The sequence below is a fragment of the Anolis carolinensis genome, chromosome 2 (assembly GCF_035594765.1).
Source record: "Anolis carolinensis isolate JA03-04 chromosome 2, rAnoCar3.1.pri, whole genome shotgun sequence".
NCBI classification, from domain to species: domain Eukaryota; kingdom Metazoa; phylum Chordata; class Lepidosauria; order Squamata; family Dactyloidae; genus Anolis; species Anolis carolinensis.
The window spans coordinates 148,605,770-148,630,280 of NC_085842.1; the positions used below are offsets into that span (position 1 = coordinate 148,605,770).

Consider the following 24,511-nt stretch of genomic DNA (forward strand, 5'->3'; position numbering starts at 1 on the left):
TGATTTGTATGTCTTGTGTACTTATGTTCACTATTGTATTATGTATAGTTTTAAGTTTTTGTTGCTATTTTGGAAACTGCCCTGACTCCCTTGAGAAGATAGGGTGGTATATAAATAAAGTACAGTAGAGTCTCACTTATCCAACATAAACAGGCTGGCAGAACGTTGGATAAGCGAATATGTTGGATAATAAGGAGAGATTAAGAAAAAGCCTATTAAAATCAAAATAGGTTATGATTTTACAAATTAAGCACCAAAGCATCATGTTATACAACAAATCTGACTGAAAAAGTAGTTCAATATGCAGTAATGCTATGTAGTAATTACTGTATTTATGAATTTAGCATCAAAATATCACAATATTTTGAAAACATTGACTACAAAAATGCATTGGATAATCCAGAACATTGGATAAGTGAGACTCTACTGTATTATTATAATTGTTATTAACCTTGGGAGCAAAGAAAGCCTCCCACAGCTGGGTGTTTGGGAGCCAAGGCTGGTTGCCTGTTTTTATCTATTATACTTTATCTCAGGCCTGGGCAAACTTTGGCCCCCTTATTTATTTCATGTCAAGCGCATTGCATAAAAAATAAGTTTTAAAAATGATGAAATAAAGGAATCACAAGAAGCTAAATAGTTTTAGATCAAAAGCGGGCAACACCGACAGCATTGTCAGTAGCTTTAAACAACTCCTCCTCCATACATGAGGCAGGACATTGTGGGCAAGCATACATATGGGGACTTGTTTGTTCTGCTCCACAGTCACACAAAGTGACAACCGGCCCCCTAACAGCCGGTTGTGGGAGTTGAAGGCCAACACACCTGGAGGGCAAAATTTCGCCCATGCCTATAGTTTGGCGTAGAGAGGCCTTCTTTCTGCGGGGCGCATCCAGGAAAGGAGGGAGGGATGGGAGGGAGGGGAAGGGAGGTAAGGCGGGGCTCAAAAGGGGCGGAGGCCGAGCTTGGGAAACGAAACCTTGTGCGCTCTCCCGCCAGGAATAGGAGAGCGAGGCGGCGCTTCGGAAAGCGAAAGCGCTTTCCCGGCATTTGAGGCTGGGCTGTGCTGGGCGCAGATCTCAGAGCGGAGCGGGCTTTGGGAGTTCAGCAGGACTCTTTGCGGATCAGGAGGCGCCTTTCCGGACCCGCCGGAGGAGGTGAGTGAGTGAGTCAGCCCCAGGGATGGATTCTCGGCTCGGCTTGACTCGACATAACAGCCCCCGGAGGCGTTTGCCTGCAATATCCGCCCTCAAGGGAGCATTGTCTCACCTTTCAGGGCACGCCTGCACTGTGGAACTAATTCACTTTGACCCCGCTTTAACTTCCACGTCTCGGTGGCAATGGCATCCTAGGAGTTGTAGTTTCACATCGTCTCTAGCCTTCTGCTGCTTCACCAAACGGCAACCCCCAGTGTTCCATAGCATCGATCCCTGGCAGTTATAGTGGAGTTAAAGCGCGTTAGTTCTGCAGTGTAGATAGAGATGCACGCCAGTGCCTGTGAGGAAATCAGCTCAAGGGCTCTTCCACACAGCCCTATAACCCAGAATATCAAGGCAGGAAATCCCACAATATATCTGCTTTGAACTGGGTTATCTGAGTCCACACTGCCATATATCCCAGTTCAAAGCAGATATTGTGGGATTTTCTGCCTTGATATTCTGGGTTATAGGGCTGTGTGGAAGGACCTGCCGTCTGCGAAGACCCATTTCTTTCAGGGGCCTTCCATACAGCCTTATAACCCAGAATAGCAAGGCAGGGAATCCCATAATATCTGCTTTGAACTGGGTTATCCGAACTCTCGGTACCGCAGTGGGTTAAACCCTTGTGCCAGCAGGACTACTGACGTGAAGGTTGGGTTGCTGACCTGAAGGTTGCTGGTTCGAATCCAGCCCGGGGAGAGCACGGATGAGCTCTTTCTATCAGCTCCAGCTCCATATGGGGGCATGAGAGAAGCTTCCCACAAGGATGGTAAAGACACCAAACATCCAGGCGTCTCCTGGGCAAAGTCCTTGCAGACTGCCAATTCTGTCACACCAGAAGCGACTTGCAGTTTCTCAAGTTGCTCCTGATACGAAAAAAAAAATCTGAACCCGTCACACTGCCATAGTTTAGAGCAGATAATGTGGGATTTTATTCAGCTGTGTGGAAGGGGCCTCAGTCTCAAAGGTGTCTAGGAGTTGTAGTTGTAGAGAAAGGTGGAAGTAGCGTTGACTTACATTTTGTTTGGGGTTGTTCCCCATTGCTACTAGCTCTTGTTGCACTTTGTTGTCCAAGTAAGCCTGCCCCACCAATTATTATTCCAAGGAAACTAATGCTTATACAGCCTAGCAATTAAAACTATCAAAAACTTACAATATCCTTGAAAAACAGGGAAAAGAAAGCATCAATTGGTTTCCTCGTCTAAGGGAGGCCTCAGGGGTTGAATTTAGACGCTTCCTAACGCTTTCAGTTTCCATATTCAGTGTCAGTCATGTTGGCCCTACAGCAGGCATGGACAAACTTGGGCCTTCCAGGTGTTTTGGACTTCAACTCCCACAATTCCTGGCCTCCTCAGCGGCTGAGGGGGAAAAGGAAGGGGCCCGAGGCCAGGAATTGTGGGAGTTGAAGTCCAAAACACCCGGAAGGCCCAAGTTTGTCCATGTCTGCCCTACAGCAACAGAAACCAAGACCCACTCGCCAAAATGCACAGAATATGATATGCGAAAGCCGTCAAAGCTCCACTGGCTTCTTCATCTGACAAAATGTGTGTTTTTAAATTTAAAAACATACAGGAGAAAAAGAGAAATAACATGTTGGGAGTCACAGGACTGTTTTTTATGTTAGATGTTTTTATGTTAGTTATTTTCTGGAGTGATCTCAGTGCAGGCAGATGCAACCCCTCCCTTTTTTTGGCTCACGTTGGGACTAAATGTGCATCTATACTGAAGAATTAACAGTTTGGAACTATAATAATAATAGTAATACTTTATTTCTATACCACCTTCTCTCCCTTAAGGAATTCAGGGCGGTTTATAGACACAAATCAAAAAGGCAAACATTCAGTGCCTCAAATGAGTACAAACACATCAAAATAATACAAGAGAATGCACAGTAACAACAGTAAACTTAACAAAGAATTAAGCATTGAGATGAAAATAATAAAAAACAAGCCAGTAAAACATAGTAGACTAAAACACGAGTAAAACATTACAATTACTTGAACTACCATGACTCAGTGTTAGGGAATTTGGGGAGTTGTAGTTTTACCAGGCCTTTCTCCTTCTCTGCCAAACTACAAATCCCAGGATCCTTTTTTTCGTGTCAGGAGCGCCATGAGAAACTACAAGTCGCTTCTGGTGTGAGAGAATTGGCTGTCTGCAAGGACGTTGCAGGGACACCCGAGTGTTTTGATGTTTTTTACCATCCTTATGGGAGGTTTCTCTCATGTACCTGCATGGAGCTGGAGCTGATGGAGGGAGCTCATCTGTGTTGGATTCGAACCAGCAACCTCCAAGTCAGCAATCCTGCCGGCACAAGGATTTAACCCACTGCACCACGAAGGGCTCCCACCAGGATCCCATAGCATTGAGCCATGGCAGTTAAACCACATTAATTCTACGGTGTAGAATATTGACCCTTGAGAAAAAAAGACAGTAAAGGGTTTAAACTCCCCTTAGTTGGCTCTTCCGCCAAGGGAAAGTGGGTGGATCTTTAGCTTCCTGTGTCTTTAGAAGGAAAAAGAAAAGGCGGGGAAGAGTGTTTTGATCCTATTGTTATTACTTCTCCAGCAGTTAAACAAGGGAGGGAAACTGCCTAGTTCTGCTTTGTTGTTGTTGTTTTTCCCTCCCCTGGAGCTTTAGGCGCCTGAGCTCTTCTTCTTTTTCCTGGTTTTCTTGCCTTAGGCAAGAGCGGCCTCAAAAGAGAAACTACAGGCCAGATCTTGGGAGAAGGCTCCCCTTCTCTTCCTCCTCCCTGCAAGAAAATAGTATTGGTTTCACAGAAGTATTATAAACAAACAGGCCAAGGGCAGTCTCCCAGACCTTTGACCATGCAATGAATTCCGGGTCTTGTAGTACGGAGGTATTTGCATGCATGTTGTTGCTCCTTTCCGATTGGTCAGAATCGGAGCATCCTTCGGTCATAAGTGGGATGTGGACAGTTGATGAGAACTTTCACCCTTATTAGCATAACCGCCCCTGATTGGGCAGTTGTTCCGGCCAGGAAATAATATGGGGGTAGCACTTTAAACTGAATTTTGTAGCCAGAAGTGGAAGGGCTTATACCAGGCATGGGCAACACTGCAAATAAAGAAAATGATACGCTTTTACCTGAGAGAACACATTGGTAGGAATTTCTATGTCTTCCTTTACAGTTGTATGATTAACATACACTGGAGACACCGAGATCCCTAGAGGTGTTCTTTCAAGAAATCTCCAGGTTTTCCATATAAATTTATTATTGTGTCAGAAGCAAATTAAGTATACAGCTGTATTAAAAGACACAAAGAATGTTAAAAAGGGTTGTTGCATGATTAATTACAACCTTCACACTTGCCTCCAATAGACAAGAGTTCTTTCCCCCACCCTGGACCTTCTACAGATATATAAATCTTCCTTGCTTAGTTTCTCCATATACCTCACAACCTTTGAGCATGCTTGCCATAGATGTGGGTGAAACGTCAGGAGAAAATGCTTCTGGAACATGGCCATACAGCCCGGAAAATACACAACCCTGTGATTCTGGCAATGAAAGCCTTCGAAAACACAAAGTTAAAAACTTGGTATCATGCTATATTTTTTTTGACAAGTATCTGGCCACTTGAAGTGCTTCTGGTGTGGCTGTGAGAACGTCCTCCATTGTACATGTGACAGGGCTCAGGCTTCATTGGAGTAAGTGATCTGTGGTTTTCTCTTCTCCACACATGTCGAAGATTCCACTTTGTAGCCTCATTTCGTAAGATTGGCTCTGCATCTTGTGGTGCCAGAGCACAGTCTGTTCAGCACCTTCCAAGTTGCCCAGTCTTCTGTGTGCCCAGGAGGGAGTTTCTCATCCGGTATCACCCATGGATTGAGGTTCTGGGTTTTAACCTGCCACTTGGACTCTTGCTGAGGTGTTCCTGCAAGTATCTCTGTAGATCTTTGGAAGCTGTTTCTTGATTTGAGGCATTGGCATGCTCATATGGAAGAAGAAGGTCTTCCATATGAATTGAGGGGATTGACCATAGAGCCACACTAGAGGCGCTATGGAGAACATTTTGATCAAGTGTGTGAATAATCAAATCTGCATAAGTCAAAACTACAAATAGAAGGGACAGTTGCTAATGGGCATTGCTTCATGATTAAAAAGAGTGGACATGAACCCACAAGTAGAATAACACCTTCATGAAGGACATTTCTACTCCGATCAGTGCTATGAGACCTCTATCTTGAGGATCTGTCAGCTGTGGTGGTAAAGGAATTCAACATTATTTACAAAAATACTATAAATGTATGCATATCATGCAGATAAAAATGTTGGAGAAGTGTTTACAACTGTGTTCTCTCAAGACATGCACATTTAGCACAAAAACAGGTATTAGGAGACATCAGCGAACCTATGTGAAAATACAGGTTTTGTGACAAGATGGAAATATGACTGAAACTGTAAGCCCTAGGTATAAGAACTGCTTAGCAATACCTAAGTCTCCATACATAATGCTGTACAGTCTTACTTTTGTTTTGTTTTTTACTCTTGTGATGCATTGTGTTTAATACTTTTCACGCAAAGCAAACTTACGTTGCTTTAATTATCCTGTTTTTCCATAGAAGATTATTAAAAAGATAGGAGCCTCCGGTGGCCTAGGGGATAAAAGCCTTGTGACTTGAAGGTTGGGTTGCTGACCTGAAGGCTGCTAGGTTCGAATCCCACCCAGGGAGAGTGCGGATGAGTTCCCTCTATTAGCTCCAGCTCCATGCGGGGACATGAGCGAAGCCTCCCACAAGGATGGTGAAACATCAAAACATCCGGGTGTCCCATGGGCAACGTCCTTGCAGATGGCCAATTCTCTCACTCCAGAAGCAACTCCGGTTTGCTGACACGAAAAAATAAATAAATAAATAATTAAAAAGATATAAAATGACAGCTTTATTTTGACATCTGTATTCAGTTTTATGTTTAGCCATTTTATGCAAAACATGGTTAATAACATTACCACATTATCTTATACCAGGCATGGGCAAACTTGGCCCCTTCAGTTATTTTGGACTTCAATTCCCACAATTCCTAACAGCCACAGGCCGTTTCCTTTTTCCCTTTCAGCTGCTTAAACCTGAGGCAGTTAGGAATTGTGGGAACTGAAGACCAAAACACCTGGAGGGCTGAAGTTTGCCATGTCTGTCTTATACAGTTAATAGTACTGATTTTCTTCTCTGCTAGTACTGAATTGAATTATCCATTCTCCCATAGAAGTCTCTCCACAGCAGGGGTACCCAAACTTTTTAAACTGGGGGCCAGTTCATGGTCCCTCAGACTGTTGGAGGGCCAGTCTATAGTTTTTTAAAAAAACCTATCCTATGCACACTGCACATATCTTTGAGTAAAAAAACAAAACTGGAACAAATACAGTCTCAATGTTAATTATAATCATATAATCATAATAAAATAAGAAATAGGGTTGGAAGAGACCCCTTGGGCCATTTAATCCAACCCCCTTCTGCCTTTGTGCACCAAAAGCACAAGCAAAGCACCCCTGACAGATGGCCACCCAGCCTTAATGTTGATGATAATAATAATAATAATAATAATAATAATAATAATAATAATACACACAGTCCTAAACACTTGGGAAGTGTTTGACTTGTGATTTTGTGGTACAAAATCCAGCATATATATCTCGCTTGCTGTGTTATACTGTGTCTTTGTGTCAATAATAATAATAATAATAATAACAATAAAGAGGGTTGGAAGAGACCCCTCGGGCCATTTAGTCCAACCCCCTTCTGCCTTTGCACCAAAAGCACTAGCAAAGCACCCCTTAATAATTAATTATTAATTAAATAATAATTAAAATACATTTATAAACAAGCAAAGCTTTGGAAGGAGCACACTGGGCAAGGGAGGAGGCGCCTTCCTCGGCGGAGGAGGAGGGAGCCGCTGCTATGTGGGCTGGATAAATGGCTTCAATAGGCCGCATGTGGCCCCCGGGCCATAGTCTGGGGACCTCTGCTCTACAGAAATGTTTGACTTCATGTTCTTTTAACAGCCAGTGAAACAGCAAGTGTCCAAGTTGTATGACTGATATTCCTTCTCCCTCCATTTGTTTTTCTTCCTATTTTCCAACAGGCTGTTAAAAGATTCACCCTGGGGCGCAAATCACGCAAAAAGGGCTTTAAATGCCCTGCCTGCAACAAGCCTCAAAATACATCACACAAGTTCTGCAGTAACTGTGGAAATGAGCTCATTCCTCCTGCCACCACACAAAGTAAGCTATTTACAACATTAAGTATAAATCATTAAGCGAGATATATTTTATGCAGTTTGCATTTATTATATTTTTTATGTTTTATATTACACTAGTGTAAATACCCAGCATTGTTTGAGTTAAGTGTTTTGTAATTCTATTTATTAGAAATACTCATTGTTTGGATATCAGTTTTATGAGTGGTCCCAATACAAAACGCATATCCATATAATGGAACCTTTAAAAAAATGGTACAGCTGATGGGCTACATCTCCCATCAGCCCAGGACCTGGTCAGGCTAGAACGCCTATCAACCCCAGATCTGGCTGGGTGGAAACTCACATCAACTCCAGCAGCTGTGTGACAAGGTCATTTATTCGTCAGACAGCTCAGCCTTCATGTTGGGCTGCAGGTCTCATCACCCTCAGCCTGTATAATAAAGCGATAAGGATGTTGGGAGATGCCACCTGGAAAGTAGACTGGGCCTTCTGACCACTTAGGAGAAGAGCCATGCTCTCAGTTGTGGGTGGGAATCATGAGGTTCTTTGGATGTGGCTGGACTAGTTTCCATGATCTTTTATCAGTCCCCCTGAAACATGTCAGTTGGTCTGCAACTCCCATAATCCCTTGATCTGATTGGCTGCAACTCCCATCAGTCCTACATCACCACGCTTCAACTCCCATCAGCCCCAGATTGCGCTGCATCTTCCCAACCAGTCAGAGAACTAGTCCTTTTGTTGAGCTGCAGCTTCCATTATTCCAGCCTTCACAGCAAAGAGTTAAAGATGTTGGGAGTGGTAGTTCAGTTACAAAGAAAGAGTGCTTGTTTGTTTGCACATTAATTGGAGGAATTTTTTGTTATAGCTTATTCTGAAAGTGATACTGTGAAGTGCACATTCTCTTTCAGCTCTCCAGCTCAATGTCCTTCCTCTAGCTCTGTTTTCAATAGGAATTTGTACATTTTCCCCAATTAAATGGACATTGTCTGTACATAAGTTGATTTTCAATTGGGTTTTGCTTTCTTCAAACTTACATAATTTTTGTCCATTTTGTATCTTTTATAAAGTTGTTTATGTTTGTACAACTTGACTTACACTCCTTGTTCTAATAGTTCCAGTTGTGTTTTAAATCTGTTTATCTTTTTCAAATATTATTAAGTCTTGACTCTTACAGGATCTTGAAGCAATGGAGGCTTGTGTCCTGAGATGTTCATGTAATTGCATCTTGTCATAACATTTTAATTTACTTCAGTCTATGTGTTTTAGTGTCTCTGTATGGCAGCTATATCCTAAAGTCCAGCCTTGAGAGCTCAGTAAATAAAAATTGAGGGTGGGAAAGAAAACCCATTTCATTGGGTTCAATTAGTTTCTAAGATATGTACTGTATACACATTTACACTACCTTGCCTCTGAAGTGACTGCAGATTTCTATTTTGTAGATTTTCAAAGAACTTTTGTTTCTGTTACAGAGAAGAGAGATGCAAACCTGACCTCAGATTTGGGGACAGAGCTAGGGGGAGAATTGAAGACGGAAGATTTTCCTTCCTTGGGATCATTTTTTGATGAACACTCACCCAATAAACAAGCACGGAGGGAGCCAGACCAATCCCTGCCAGAGAGCCTTGACAGTGATGCCTCATTCTCACAGAAAAAAGTAAGTATGACCTGTGTATAGATTGTGTGCAATGTGAAGGCTGCAGTCATCCTCATTTAGTGAAGCATGAGAATTTTAATGACCACCTCATGTTTGAGAGTTTTCACTGTATTTCATTGGGTGCATTTTGCTAAGAAAAGTGTGTTTAAATTTGCTGCATTAATAACAAGCAGTTAACTTTACATCTAAATGTAAAGTCCTTCAGCAGGCAATAAAAGTTATGAATGTTTCAATGTGGCTGATAACCCTCCTTCTGGAAAGAGGAGAAGGGAGAAACCAGACGCATATGAGAGCAGGAGCCCATGCTCAAACCTGTAGCAGGTAGCTTTTCACGTAGGTGGAATGCTGTAAGAAAGTGCACAATTCTGAAGGAGTAGGTCTGCTGTGAATTCCTGTTTAGGAAACATTTATGAAGGTGGAAGTTCTGTCTGTGAGACCTTGCAGGTTTCTCACAAACTTAGCTTTTAGGGTTTTGATGAAATTGTATCCTTACACATATGGAAAAAAAGATATTCTTGATTTGATAAAATTCCAAAAGCTGGAGAATTATTAGCTTGTGGCTTCTGACTGGGCACTTGAAATCAAGAAATTAAGAGAACTTGCCATTTTAATTTGGTAATAAGAAAAGCTGAAATAAGTCCTTGGATGGGTTTGGAGGAGTATCTATAAGTTCACATAGGGTAAACCCAATGCAGTCACTGTATTTACTAGACACTGGCATTGTGTCACACCTCAGAATAGTTCACCTTGCTATAGATACTCAGTCAGACACAGGAAAAGTCTTTTGTAGTTTTATTGAGCAAAAGCAAATACATATGCTGGAGAGGCAGGTGTTTAGTTGACAACCAAACACGATCTCCCACCTGAATGTCTGGGCCTTGCTGCTGATGAGTATCCGCCACCTGCGTGTAGTCTGCTTTAGCCTGCTCCAATTGAGCTTTCAGGATCTCTTGAACTGCAGATAACTCCTGCAACCACGAGGCGGCCGCTGGAACCTCTCCTGACTAAATCACCACCGGAAAGAACCGGTGAAAACCGTAGTTCGCAAAGAACGGGGCCTCTTTGGTGGAGCCATGAGTACTGTTGTTGTAAGCAAACTCAGCCATTGATAACAACGAGGTCCAATTGTCTTGCTGATAGTTAACATAACATCTAAGGTACTGCTCAAGGATAGCATTGGTTTTCTCAGTCTGACCATCAGTCTGTGGATGGTGGGCCGTAGACATCCGTCCCTCAATACCCAACTGTCTCTGCATTTCTCCTCAGAAATGCAACGTGAATTGAGCATCCTGATCTGTGACCAAACTCTTAGGCAACCCATGTAGACGAAAGACATGACGCAGGAACAAATCAGCCGTCTCCTTGGCAGTTGGCAGTCCAGCACATGGAATGAAATGACTCATCTTGGTGAACAACTCCACTACCACCAAAATAGTTGTACATCCTCAAGACAAAGGAAGGTCCGTGATAAAATCTGCAGACACAACCTCCCACGGCCGGGCCGGGATGGGCAATGGGTGCAATAAGCCCGCTGGCTTACCTACAGAGGTCTTGGCACGCTGGCACATGGGGCAGCTAGTCACATACGCTCCCCGTAGGTCCAACTTGGTAAAAATCCTCTCAAACGATCTAACAGTTCCGGAATCATGGGCAGGGGATAGCGGTTCTTGATGATGATGTTGTTCAAAGCCTGATAGTCATTGCACAGTCTCAATTCCCCGATTTCTTGACAAACAGGATCGGAGCCCCGGCCGGTGACTGCGACGGACGAATGAACCCCTTGCATAGGTTAGTATCCAAAAACTCCCGGAGAGCAGCAAGCTCTGGCTCCGAGAGAGAGTATAACCATCCACGCAGGATCGGAGCGCCCGGTTCCAAATCAATGGCGCAGTCATAAGGCCGGTGCGGGGGCAGCTGTTCCGCTTCCTTCTCACTAAACACATCCCAATAGTCCTGATACTTTAGAGGCAAAACAGCTGGGGGTTGCTCTGAGATCCCAACACTGGAAAACTGTTCCGAGATCTGTTTCACCTGGCACCCCTGTCACACGATGTTCTTGACAAAACGTGGACGTGAACCGAAGTTCGAACTGGGACCACAGGATGGTGGGGTTGTGTTTCGCCAGCCATGGAATCCCCAACACCACCGGGTGAGGGATCTCAGTGACCAAGAAAGAGATGTCCTCCTCATGACTCCCCACCTGTCAGGACCCAGGCTGCAGAGCACCAATAACCTTACACAGAGGCCAGAATCTATCTAATATCTTTATTATAGAAATATATAAAGTCAATAAAAACAAGTGAAGAATATAGTTCAGAAGCAGACCTTTCAGATGAGGTCAAATATAGTCCAGAAATGTATTGTCCAATATAAGATATTAGAGTTCAAAGTTTTAATCCACTTGACCGAAACACACACTTTGCCAAGCAAAGTGTGGGGAAATGACAGAGTCTTTAAAGTCCAATGTAGCTTGACAACAAGGCTGGAAAATAAACTTGATTCTTGGCTAGATCAAAGACTTGAAACGAGGCAAACATGAAGCATGAACAAGGTCCGTGGCAAAACGTGAAACAAGGCAGGCTTGAATCTTGATCCGGAAAGCAAGGAACTGGGGTACGAAGTCCACACACGATCTCTCTCCTCAAGCTGATCAATTGACTCCGCAAAGTTCCCCTTGCGACCAGCACCTATATCGGGTCTCGTTTTCCCGCCAACAGAACACTTTCCCTAGAGAACGAGAAGCGAAACCCAACTCTGTCCAGATGCATGACTCCTTAGAATTTCCCAAGGGAAGCAGACCTAATCAGCTAGTTGTTTGGCAGCGATTCTCAGGCTCCGGCGATTAGCCTCTCTGACTCCTCTATCTCTATTATAATTGTCCCTCCGGGAAAACGGGGGGGAATTCTGCCCAAGGCCTGTTTGGCTAGATTCTTGAGGGCAAACATCCTCCAGGTGGAGAGGCCCCGGCTCTGGCTGAAACGGCAGAAATCCCATGTTTTCCTCTTCGTCTGCCACAATAGTACTAGGAACAGGACTACAAGGCCCATGAGTCATCACACCACCCTTATTGGTACTGGCTCAGTGTAACAAGCCACCTGCCCCACTTTCAGCTGGTGCCCATCAAAGTTCTGTACATCCCGAGGAGGGTGTAAATCCCATTTTTGTAATGCAACAAACTTGGCAAAGCAATGGTCCATAAAGTTGTTGGTGGCTCCACAATCCACCAGCGCATGAGCCGTCATGGCGGCTCCCTGCTTCGCACAATATGTCACCAAGATGAAGAACAGCATCCCTGTTGTGGGCTCTGGGGGCGGGGAGGGGACCGAGTCAGCGAGCCCATCTAAACTCAGCTGTTGCCTTCCCCCGCCGGCTCCTCGACGCGATCCCCACTGCATCCCTGCTCCTCACCGGGACCCCAAGCCCCAGAAGCCGCAGCCAGCCGGGGTCCCGGCCTTCTCTTTGCTGGGCACTCTCGAGAAAAGTGTCCAGCTGCACCACAGTACCAGCATAAATTCAGGTGTTGGCGATGAGCCTTCTCAGCCGTGTCGATCTTGGGTTGGGTTGAGCCCAATTGCATGGGCTCCTCGACGTCTGCCGCTGGTGCAGCCACGGGTCTCGGCCGCCATGGTCCCGCCGGCACTGACCAAGACTGGCCAACTAGTCATTGAGAAGCACAGACCCCATCCAGCCGGATGCACAACTTGATCATGTCGTCTAAAGTGGCCGGCACCACAGACCTCGCCACTTCCATCTGCATTTCCCACGTGAGACCGACCCTGAAGTGCCTCATCAAAGCATGTTCATTCCAGTCAAGTTCTTCTGCCAACACGCGGAATTCAGCGATATACTGGGTCAATCGGCCCGCCTTCTGCGTCAGCATCCGCAGCTTGCGGTCTGCCGACTCCTTGGCGGCCTGTTCCCCCATACCTCCCATATGAGGTCCATAAACTGCTTTACCGTAGCCACGGCAGGGGCATTGACCTCTCACAATGCTGTAGCCCAGGACAAAACAGAGCCCTCCAGCAAGCTGTAGACGAACACCACTTTAGCCTCCTCGTTGGAGAATTCCGCTCCCCTTACCTTGAGATAAGCATCACATTGTCCCATGAAATTTTTCACCATCCGTGGATCCCCGCTGAACTTGCTGGGTAAAGCCATGGGAACCTTGGCAGCAGGGGCCAGAGCCACCACTCTGGCTTCAAGGGCTTGAATCTGTTGTTCCAGCTGCTGTAGATTTGCCATGATGACTGGTGTAAGCAAGGATTTATTTGGTGGTCAAAGCAACTTGTCGCACCTCAGAATAGTTCACCTTGCTATAGATACTCAGTCAGACACAGGAAAAGTCTTTTGTAGTTTTATTGAGCAAAAGCAAATAGATATATATCAAAGCGGGCAGTTGAAAGGTTTTTCAAAGTTGCAGTAAAAGAGTCAATAGGAATCCAATTAGTTCATAAGATATAAAAATCCATTAGTCCATAAACCATAGCAATCCAATAATCCATAAGTCAAGACAGTAGACAATAGATCCCAGAGAACAAAGGCCCAAAGGTACAAAGATCCCGGAAACTTCTCTTAGGCATGAAGCAAGAATGTCCACACAGATGAAGCGAGGATTTGCTTTGATGAAGATCTATCTGCAAACACACACTTTTAAAAGCAACCCAGAAAGGCATTTCTTTTCCCTGAAGAGGCCTCTCTCGCCTCTCTCTTCCCCACCAGTCTCACACTCCTACGGGGCTGAACTCCCTTCCATAACAACCGTTCAACCCTAGATAATTCAAGGTCTTCGTTATCTTGCACATGAACCGGGACTTAAGACATCTCTTGCTCATTAATTCCCATGGGAATGTCATCCTGGCTGTTATCTATGGCTTCTGGGGTCAACAGTTCATTCTGTTCAAATTGCAATTCTCGAGCCTCTGAATCAGCCTGTATTCCCATGCCATCTTCCTGCAGCCCATCTTCTGACTCAACTGGCTCTTGTATCTGAAACCCAGAATCCCCTTCTTCATCCTCACTTTGGTTATACTGTGGTTGAGTTACGACACATTGTGTTCTTGTTGGCCATAGTGACATAAGTGGCAGCATAGTAGCATGAGTGAAATGAGCATGGCATTGAGTGGAGCAGCAGAGGAAGACATCTTTGGTAGCAAGGAACTTTCCCTCCTGTCTATTATACAGTATTTCAAAAAGTGTTTGTACTGATGTAAGTCACCAAAAGGAATCTTGTTTAGTCTTGGTTGTTTCTAGCTGTGTGCATATGAGAGAGAGAGAGAGAGAGAGAGAGAGAGAGAGAGAGAGAGAGAGAGAGAGAGAGAGAGAGAATGAATGAGCATGTTGCAGAACTGAGAAGACAAGAAGGTTCTGGTGGTAAAAAGTCTTTGCTAGTGGCCAGAGAAATCAAATATTAAATATTGAGAGGGTTTTGTCAGTATAGTGGTCCTTGGATATACATGGAAGATTGGTTTCAGGACCTCCCATGGATATCAGAAAATGCACATGCTCTCAAACCCCTACTAAACAAAATGTGTTCCTCTTTGGGGAGAGAGGGGACCCCAGAGAATGCATGCCTGTCAGCTGCCTATGCAATTGCCCTGCTCCATTTTAATAGGTATTAATACGCTTTGCCTTTTGTTTGTAGTCTTTATAAGTCTCTCCCAGTTGTCTCTATTTGTTTTGTTAGAATCTTTCTTCAGTTCACCTGCTTATTGTAGTTTGTGCCCTGTTCTTTGTTTAGATTACAGAACCGGGTTTGTGCTTGGTTGATGACCTTTCTTCACAGAAAGGGACAGACTATGTAGGGAACTCTAGTTTCTGCCTTTCAATATTTATAACTGAACTAACTGTGCCCGGTCACGCATTGATGTGGGATAGTCCAGTTGTGTTCGTCAGTATGCATAAGGTTGTTTGTATGTTGTGACCTCCTCCCTCCTTTATACTTACATCAGTAGTAGTACTTGAAGTCTGTTATCTTCCTCAAGTTTCGTCTCGAGCGAAGATTGCTTGGGATCAGTGTTGTCTTTGGTTTGTGGTTCAACTTGATGTCCGACTGTGGTGAGTGTGGTTTATCTTTACTGTGGTAGGATAGTCTGGTCTTTTTTTGAACTGAAGTATTTTGGAAGTGGTTGCCATTAGTACAGTAGAGTCTCACTTATCCAACATTCGCTTATCCAACGTTCTGGATTATCCAATGCAGTAGTCAATGTTTTTGTAGTCAGTATTTTCAATATATTGTGATATTTTGGTGCTAAATTCGTAAATACAGTAATTACTGTCAGAACCCTGCTTCCAGGGCCTGGATTATGGCGCCAAAAATCAGGGTCACTGACATTATGAACTGATAAGACACCTGCAACGTGTAACCCTGACTTGTAACTGCTGACTTGGCGGGGAAACTTTGCAGGGTTTTGTCGGGCGGGAAATATATCTTTGAATGAGGGGGGGGGGGGGGAGTATATAAAGGAATGCTGACCGGTGCCTTCCATTCTTGGCTTTTTCATGTCGATGTTTCCTACAGTAAAATTTCTTGTGATAACACAGCGAGTCTCGTGTCGTCATTTAGGAGTGGCTGTAGTGAGCCGGCAAATTATTACATAGCATTGCTATGTATTGAACTACTTTTTCTGTCAAATTTGTTGTATAACATGATGTTTTGGTGCTTAATTTGTAAAATCATAACGTAATTTGATGTTTAATAGGCTTTTCCTTAATCCCTTCTTATTATCCAACATATTTGCTTATCCAACGTTCTGCCGGCCTGTTTATGTTGGATAAGTGAGACTCTACTGTATATATTATGTCCTAAAGCTTGTGGATATATAATATTTTTGGTTGTTCCATTTTCAGTTTCGGTTTGTTGTGAAATGGCTTCTTGTTGTGCCCGCTTTTCTCGTGTATGGCGGCCTATATTCGTTTTTCTTTGTGGAATAGCTAGGACGGGGTCCTTTTCGTGAATAGCCCTAGAAGAGAATAGGAAGCTTTCAGAATTCTGTTGGAATGTCAGGTAGTTGGTATATTAGTGTGTTTCTTGTGTATTTTGAGGTGTTGTGTTTTTGTTGGAGGGTTGGGGATGTATCAGAGGTATATATGTACGTGTTGTCCTCATCTATGGTAGGCTATGTATCAATTGGTTTGGCTGTCTGTCATTGGTGTTGGTGGAAGGTGTGCAGGGAATATTTGTGTGACATGTTTTGTGAACATGTGAGTCATGCCGCATCATTGTTTTTGTGGGCATATTAGTCTGCCTGCAGATATCTTTCTGTGGGCAATTGTGTTGTTGTGTGGTATTGTTGTTTTGTTTGTGTCTTTGTTGCTCTTCAGTGTTTAGCTGGCGGTTGTGTGTCTAGGCCTTTCTGTGCCTTGGCTGTGGTGGAGATGGGAGATAGGGATTGGATTGGTGTGCTGATACTGAGCTTTGTTTTGTGTGGTTTTGTGTTGCGTGTGGTTGAAAGAGGTGAGGCTAGAGAGGGTCTTTATGTATAATAATGATGATGATTATGTCAAGGTTGGATGGCCATCTGTAAAGAGTGGTTTGTTTGGGTGCTGCATGATAGAAGGGTTGGACTGGATGGCCACTTGGGGTCTTTGCAAACTGTAGAATTCTATGGTTGTATTATTGTTATTGTTATTACCTTCATTGTCATTATTTTGGCTTCACTGGATGGTCATTTGTCAGCAGTGTTTGGATTTTGTTGGTGTGGAAGTTTTTGTGGTTAATGGTTTGTAGTACAGTAGAGTCTCACTTATCCAAGCTAAACGGGCTTGCAGAAGCTTGGATAAGCAAATATCTTGGATAATAAGGAGGGATTAAGGAAAAGCCTATTAAATATCAAATTAGGTTATGATTTTACAAATTAAGCACCAAAACATCATGTTATACAACAAATTTGACAGAAAAAGTAGTTCAATATGAAGTAATGTTATGTTGTAATTACTGTATTTATGAATTTAGCACCAAAATATCACGATATATTGAAAACATTGACTACAAAAACGGCTTGGATAATCCAGAACCTTGGATAAGCGAGGCTTGGCTAAATGAGTCTCTACTGTATATTGTCAGTTTTGGATTCTAGGATGTTATGAGTGTTATTATTATTACGGTGAAGCTGGATGGGTGAAGATGAATGGTAGTGCTGTGTAGCTTCTGTAGTGTTACAAATGTGTGGTTGATGATTGGTGGTTTGTAGGACTGGTCTTGATATGTATATAGTAATGTTATTTTATAGTATTGGAGGATGGTGTTAATATGTTTTTTAATAGTATTGCAGGGTATCTGTCCACTTTGTTGAGCAGGCAATGCTTTCATCCCTCCAGCTTCTGTGGATTATAGAGGCAGGAGTTGGGGAGAAGGATATTGGTGTTTTGTGAATGGTGGGAGGGGCAAAGCGAGGGGTCTGTCGGAGCTATGTGTGGTGAGGGGATGGTGGCGATGATGGTGGCCATTTTGCGGCCTACGCCATTTTCTTGGCTGTCATACAGCCGTCCGCCTCCTTTGCTCCCTTCCCTCCCCTCAAAGTTTCAGAAGCGCCAGAGTTTGTCAGCCCACTTTGCTCTCCTGGCCCCTTCCCCCCCCCCAGAGGATCTTCAGGCCCGTCATTTTGAGGCCAGCTTACTCTTCTAGTGACGTAGAGCGAGGTCTGCTGTGCAGTCCCGAGAGCTGAAACGGCGCTTTCGTCATCCTTGCTTTCTCCCCGGGCGGTCTGTCCTTCCTTCCGCCTTCCCAAGCCCACCAGTGCTTTGGAAGAAAGGCAGAAGAAAAGCGGCAAAGAAACAGTGAACCCCGTTGAGGAACCCGCTGCTTTCAGCGCCCTCTCTCTTTCCTCACGCGTGCTGGTGTAGGGATGGTGGCAAAGATGGCTGCGGCGGCGGGAACAGACTAGCGTGAGAGAGATCGTTGGGGGTGGAGCGTGTGAGGGCCTCGCGCCGCGTCCTGGTCGGCGCAGGCGCACATGGCTTTTTTGTGTTTTGGGGATTTTTGGGGCCATGGTTCCGTCCCCGATGTTTGGTTATGTTGTCGGAACCTAGGGGCAGGGATTGTGGGTTGTGTTGTCAAGTTTCGTGTTTCTGGGTCATTTAGTTTCATTGCCTACTTTTAGGTAAAAAGTCCAGAACATTTTTTTATATATATAGAAGTGAGTTCATGTAATCATGTGATGGAATGGTAATTAGTGGTTTATGTATAATAAACACATAGGCATGATTATATTTGCTTGAAAAACTGTAAAAGCAGGAGTTTTTTAAAAGTAATTTTTATTCTGTTTTGCAGAAAAAGAAGAAAAATAATCAGAAAGAACCAGACTTGAAAAATCAGGAAACCTTGGCAGCACCCTTAAGTTTTTCGCCGCCTACCCTTGATCATTCTCTAAATCCAGAAAGTACCTCATCAAAAGAAAATCAGACCCAAACAGCTAAACTGACCAAATCACATACTGAGTCTTTTGATGACAGTAGAGGTCTGATTGATCCAAATCCCTTGGGCACAAATCAGAATTCAGAAAGTGTTATAGAAAATAAAGAGAGTGTTGATGTCAAAGTTAATGTGGAAAAAAACTGTAAAAATGGTGTTGATGAACAACATGCTAATGTGGCTATCACAATGGAAAAGATGAAGGAGGACGTCTCAAAAAAGTTTGTTACAAATGATGAAAATGCAAGTTCTAGCAAAAAACAAAGTGACGTAAGCTCTGTTGCAACTGAGCAGTTCCTGGAAAATACACGGAATAATCAGAGTTTGAATAGAGATGGAGTACCTGTTTCTGAAAAAGCTGGACAGAACAAGTCATCTATTCACTCCTGTATTGAATCTTCTGAAAATAAAAATCCCAAATTGAGTTCAGAAAAACATAATCTGAGAATTAAGAAATCTGAATCTGAAATGGAGCAGAGCTGTAAAACAAATGTTGGAAAGGTAGACAAGCAACAGGGCAGTGTTCCAGATACCAAAGTAAGTTGCTCATTGGTTCTATTGATTATATGATGGTTTTGGCATGACAAACCTTCCAAAGACCTCTTTGGCATGAGAGGGGGAGAGCTCACCTTCCTATCAGTGGTAGTGGACTCCAGGTATTTGAGGATTTCTCTCGCAGATTTTGTTTAGATACTGAACAATTTACATGGCACAACAAATGATGCAGGCCACCATTTGCCAAAGGCCAGGGTGTTTAATAAGAGACTTAGAGCACGAATACTTGGAACTTACTATCAGTATGGATTGGCACTACTGCGAAAATAGTCCTTTCAGTCCGAAACCTGAAAGGCTTACCAGAAAGATACCATGAATGATGATGCCAAAAGCTGCTGATAAGTGTAGCAAAGCTAGAATGATAGACAGTTTAGGATTCAGCCTTGCAAGCAGATTCCACCCCCACTTCACACTTGAGGTGTTTGTTTCTGTGGCATTTGATAGGCTTTGGACAAGGAGCATCAACATAGGAAGTACTGGGAGGAGCATGTGTTAAAACACAGAAGTATCCTCATGATTCATGGGCAGGGAAAGTGTGGCTAGTGTTCCATTCCTGACCCTTGAGCCCCACTTTGCTGTCCCTAATGCTTCCTGTGATTTTTGGTAAAGTATCCAGACCTTTTCTTATCTTTTTTTTCAGGATCTTGGGCTGCCAAATTATTAAAAATACAATAAAAATGGTCATCAAAATTCAATGAAATATGGATTATTCCTAATCCCTTTCCCCCCTAAACAGCATATTTTGGATGTACTAGGTTGTTAATCGCCACCATTCCCACTCAGTATGAACAATAACTATGCTGGTAGAGGGATAGAAGTTATATTCATACACATCTTTGGGAAGGGGCTAGGTGCAGTAGCCCACAGTGCTGCTGATGTTCCATTGAAAAAGTAAATTGCTGAGAGATTTAATGTGTAGTTCACTCACATAACAAGCTTTCTTGTGTTCTGTCTTCTGCTGGCAGATATGGACTAGACCTTGGTGTTACTCAAAATGATGATTTTTGGATTAGTGGTAGTCTGCAAGCCCTTGGGTGCTGGTTTATGACATGTTTCCAGGAGATACAGAAACAGTGTAGCTAATGGGTGCCAATACTATGCTGGCTGTTAGCTTTCTAAGTGGAAAATGTTATCAGACCACCACATTAGCTAGCTCAAGGAACACTGGAAAGGAGCACCCTTGTGTTGGAGGCAGGGATGAGTCTTTTTCAAATCTGCACTTCCATGATTTTATACTACTTGTGTACGAGAGGGTGGGGCAGGGAGGTGATCAAACATAAAGAGAGAGAGGTGACAGTGCAGTGTAGAACTTCCTTAGCAATGCTAAAAGAATAATTTATTTATACAGTACAAACACAGGTTGTGTTTGGGGTTTCTCTATTCTCAATGTTAAAGTGCCTAATCACATGTTGCAACCAGGATGAAAAAGTATCCTATTGATCAGGCCACAAATGGCTAACATGGCTGTATGGCGAGAGGTGGCAAATTTATGTACACTTGTTTTAAAGCATAATACATTTGTATGTTTCAGAAAGCAAAGATGGAAGGTGAGTCCAAAAAAGAGAGAATCTGTGAAAAAGAAGAAACTCCAATGGAAGAATCTGAGAAGAAGGGAAATATTCCTATTACAAATCAGAAGGAACAATCTAAACAAAAGCCCGGAAAGCAACAGAAAAATGACAAAGACAATAAAGTTAAGCAGAGGTATAGCATTCTTTCTAAAATTGAGATAACGATTTTTAATGTTAAAAGAACTGATGAATAAGATTTGTTTCTATGAAGATTCTTTGTTTTTGTTTCTTGTTCTGTAAGGAAAGATGGCAGTTTTACTAAGACATCAACTAAAACTTTTGAAGTACTTTATAATGTTTATTTTGTATATCATGTCAAGAAACCAAACTGTATGCATGCTAACATAAAGTATTTATTATTATGTTGAATGATATAGGAGCCAGTATACAGCCCTGCTTGATCCCATGTGTAGCACTAATTCTAGAAGTCAGCTGGCCTTCTTCAGAGTATCTAATTTGGCAAATAGTATTGGCAGTATTGGTGTACAGTTGTCTAATTAGAAACAAAAGTCTGGGATCAATATTTAGACCTCAACTTGTCCCACAACAAGTTTCTTGTTACTGAGTCAAAGGCTCCTTTTAGGATAGATCAGAGGTCCCCAAACTTTTTAAACAGGGCCAGTCCACAGTCCTTCAGACTGTTGGAGGGCCGGTCTATAGTTTTTATACAAAACTATGAACAAATTCCCATACACACTGCACATATCTTATTTTGAAGTAAAAAAAGCAAAACGGGAACAAATACAGCCTCAATGTTAATAATAATCATAACCATAATAAAAATAATAAAGAGGGTTGGAGGAGACCCCTTGGGCCATTTAGTCCAACCCCGTTCTACCTTTGTGCACCAAAAGCACAAGCAAAACACCCCTGACAGATGGCCACCCAGCCTCAATGTTAATAATAATATTTATAATTATAATTATTTTTTATTATGAAATCCAGCATATCTATCTTGTTGCTGTGTCATAATAAAATAATAATAATAATAATAATAATAATAATAATAATAATAATAATATATCACACAGTCCTAAACGCTTGGTAAGTGTTTGACTTGTGATTTTGTGATACAAAATCCAGCATATATATCTTGTTTGCTGTGTTATACTGTGTCCTTCTGTCAATAATAATAATAATAATAATAATAATAGTAACGAGGGTTGGAAGAGACCCCTTGGGCCATTTAGTCCAACCCCCTTCTGCCTTTGTGCACCAAAAGCACTAGCAAAGCACCCCTTAATAATTAATAATTAAATAATACCATTTTAATCTAGCAAAGCTTTGAAGATGAGGGAGGAGGTGGGAAAGGCATAGAATCATAGAATAATAGAGTTGGAAGAGACCTCATGGATCATCCAGTCCAACCCCCTGCCAAGAAGCAGGAAATGCGCCTTTCCCTCCTCCCTCATGCTGCACACACCTTCTTTGGTGGAGGAGTCGGGAGCCGTTGCCAGGGGGGCCAGATAAATGGCTTCGGTGGACTGCATGTGGCCCCCGGGCCTTAGCTTGCGGACCCCTGGGATAGATCAACAAAAGCAGCAAATAGCATGGATAGATGCTTTATGCATGGAGTATTTTATAGGAGACATAATAGCCATGTATAAATATGTAAAAGTGTGGTAATTGGTTATATCGAATATTTTAACTATGTTGTAACTTCTGCATTGTATGTTTTATATGTTGTAAGCCACCTTGGGTCCACTTGCGGAGAAAGGCGGGTTAAAAATATCTTAAAATAAATAAATAAGGAAGAGGAAGCAGGTTTGTTTTCTGCTGCCCTTGCAACTAGGACTTGGAGCACTGGGTTCAAATTACTGGAAAGGAGATTCCACCTGAACATGAGGAAGAACTTCCTGATCGTACAATCAGTTCAGCAGTGGAACTCTCTGCCTCAGAGTGTGGTGGAAGCTCCTTCCTTGGAAACTTTTAATCAGGCTGGATGGCCATGTGTCAGGAATACTTTGGTTGTGCTTTTCCTTCATGGCAGGGGGTTAGATTAGATCACCCATGTGGTCCCTTACAGCTCTATGATTGTATTTGTTTGCCAAATGCGAAAGTACTAAGTAGTGATCCAATGTTGATTTATCCTTATAGAATCCAGCTTGCTCAGGGCAAGTGATTTTATTATGGTCCAGCCAGGTTTGCAACTTACTTAATAAAAATTTCACATAAAGCTGTGTAATTACCGATAAAGGCTAATTGGCCAGGAATTGGAAGGATTGGTAGGAGTCACACTTTTTGTAGATTGGCACTATAATGGCAAATTGCCAATTATTTGGTAGGATGCTCAATTGCCCACTGCCACCAAGAGCGGGGTCCACCAAACAGGAACTGATTTCAAAATCTGAGATAATTAAACCCGATCAAGCCGCTTTTCCATTTTTTTTAGACCAACTACCAGGTCTTCAATTTCCTGTACTGAAACAGGAAGCCAGTCGATCAATTCAGGAAAATCTATCACGAAGCTCTGGGTTTCTAACTCATTTGCCTGAAAGTGGTTGGAAAAATAATTGCACCAGTTTGATGGAGAGATTGATGACGTAAACGTTGGACTTGAATTGCTCAGTCCATTGACCAAGTACCGAAATTGCTTAAAGTTGTTTGTTACAGATGCATTTGGAAGTTGTTTCCACTTAAATTCTGCTAGTGATTGCTGCTTAAGCTGGATAAAATGTTGGAGGTAGCATTTATAATTCCGAAGATTAACAAGATCCACACCAGATTTAGATCTTTGAAACTCAAAATTATTTGAACTTCATGTGCCCCCATCAGGTTGGGGATGGCTTCTAAGAGAATTTGCCAATTGGATGATTAAGATATGAAAAAGCCCCATCACAGTTCCTAGGCTATTTGCCATGATTATATCCCATTTTAAGTTAGAAATGGAGGTCTGCTCTATAAAGGCCTTAAAAGTGGCCACTGTTTGTAATGACCATTTCAAACATGTATATGATTCACATTTTGCAGACTCAAAATTTGAAATAGAACCAACAAGAACTCAAAAGGTGGGGGGATACCAGCACATAAACTATCACACTACAACCCCTGACCCATCTGCATCGGGAAACTTTGACAAGTCATTAAGCCAATGTTTGCTAAAGCACAGTGCAAATTTAGCTATATTAATGACTGCAAAGTTGTTAGTATGATCTTTTGATTGACAAGCTGCAGGAATAAAAATAAATTGTGTATCATCAGGGTCACAAATCACATTATCTAATTAAGAATGCATACAGTTGCCCACCCTGGCATTAAAATTGCCAGCCAGAATTATTTCCACAAGGGGAAAATTATCTTCTAAATCTTCAGTGGAGGTGGTAAAAAAATTCCCAAGAGGAGTTATATTTTAGTATCATAGAATTTGGGTAGGCTCATATATGACTTTTCAGATAATCTGCACCAGAGTTGTATATATTTTGTATAGGTCATAACTGGTAATTTGAATTGTGCAGTTGTAATTCACTGAGACAGTGTATAGTGTTTTGAGCTTTGGACTAGGACTTTTGAGATCAGGGTTTGCTTCCCTGCTTGACCATTGAAATCCACTGGGTGACCTATGCAAGTCACACTGTCTCACCCTCCATCCCTTAATAGGATCACCTTAGGGTCATAAAAAATTTGAAATGACTTGAGACACACAAAAGCAACAACAAATTTATCGGGAGACTAGATATAGGTAAATAAAAGCTCAGAAGTCAAGAAGATAAGGGATCACTCGGTAGCCAGAGACATCAAGCAAGGCAGTGTAATGAATGGTTCCAATTCTAAGAGCCCAAAAAGCAGAGTAGTCTCTCCGAATTGGCTTTGTGTGTATTTTGCAGAATGGAAGATAGATGTTTGCAACAGTTGACCAGTATATCTAACTGCCTTATCTAAGCAGGCTGATTGTTCAGTGATAATGGC

At 42.7% G+C, this 24,511-nt stretch overlaps 1 protein-coding gene across 4 annotated transcripts in view; it reads left to right on the forward strand.

Annotated features, from left to right (window-relative positions):
• The first annotated feature begins 938 nt into the window (after positions 1 to 938).
• Positions 939 to 24,511, forward strand: part of rnf213 (ring finger protein 213) — a 164,878-nt gene continuing 141,305 nt past the window's right edge. For 3 of the 4 annotated variants that reach the window (XM_062970800.1, XM_062970802.1, XM_062970801.1), the window contains exons 1-5: positions 939 to 1,157; positions 7,300 to 7,438; positions 8,886 to 9,070; positions 18,339 to 19,016; positions 20,566 to 20,738. In XM_062970800.1, coding sequence (XP_062826870.1) covers positions 18,669 to 19,016; positions 20,566 to 20,738 — 521 coding nt within the window. In that variant the 5' untranslated portion in view covers positions 939 to 1,157; positions 7,300 to 7,438; positions 8,886 to 9,070; positions 18,339 to 18,668. The remainder of the gene's footprint in view (positions 1,158 to 7,299; positions 7,439 to 8,885; positions 9,071 to 18,338; positions 19,017 to 20,565; positions 20,739 to 24,511) is intronic. The other variant, XM_062970803.1, reaches the window with a different exon arrangement.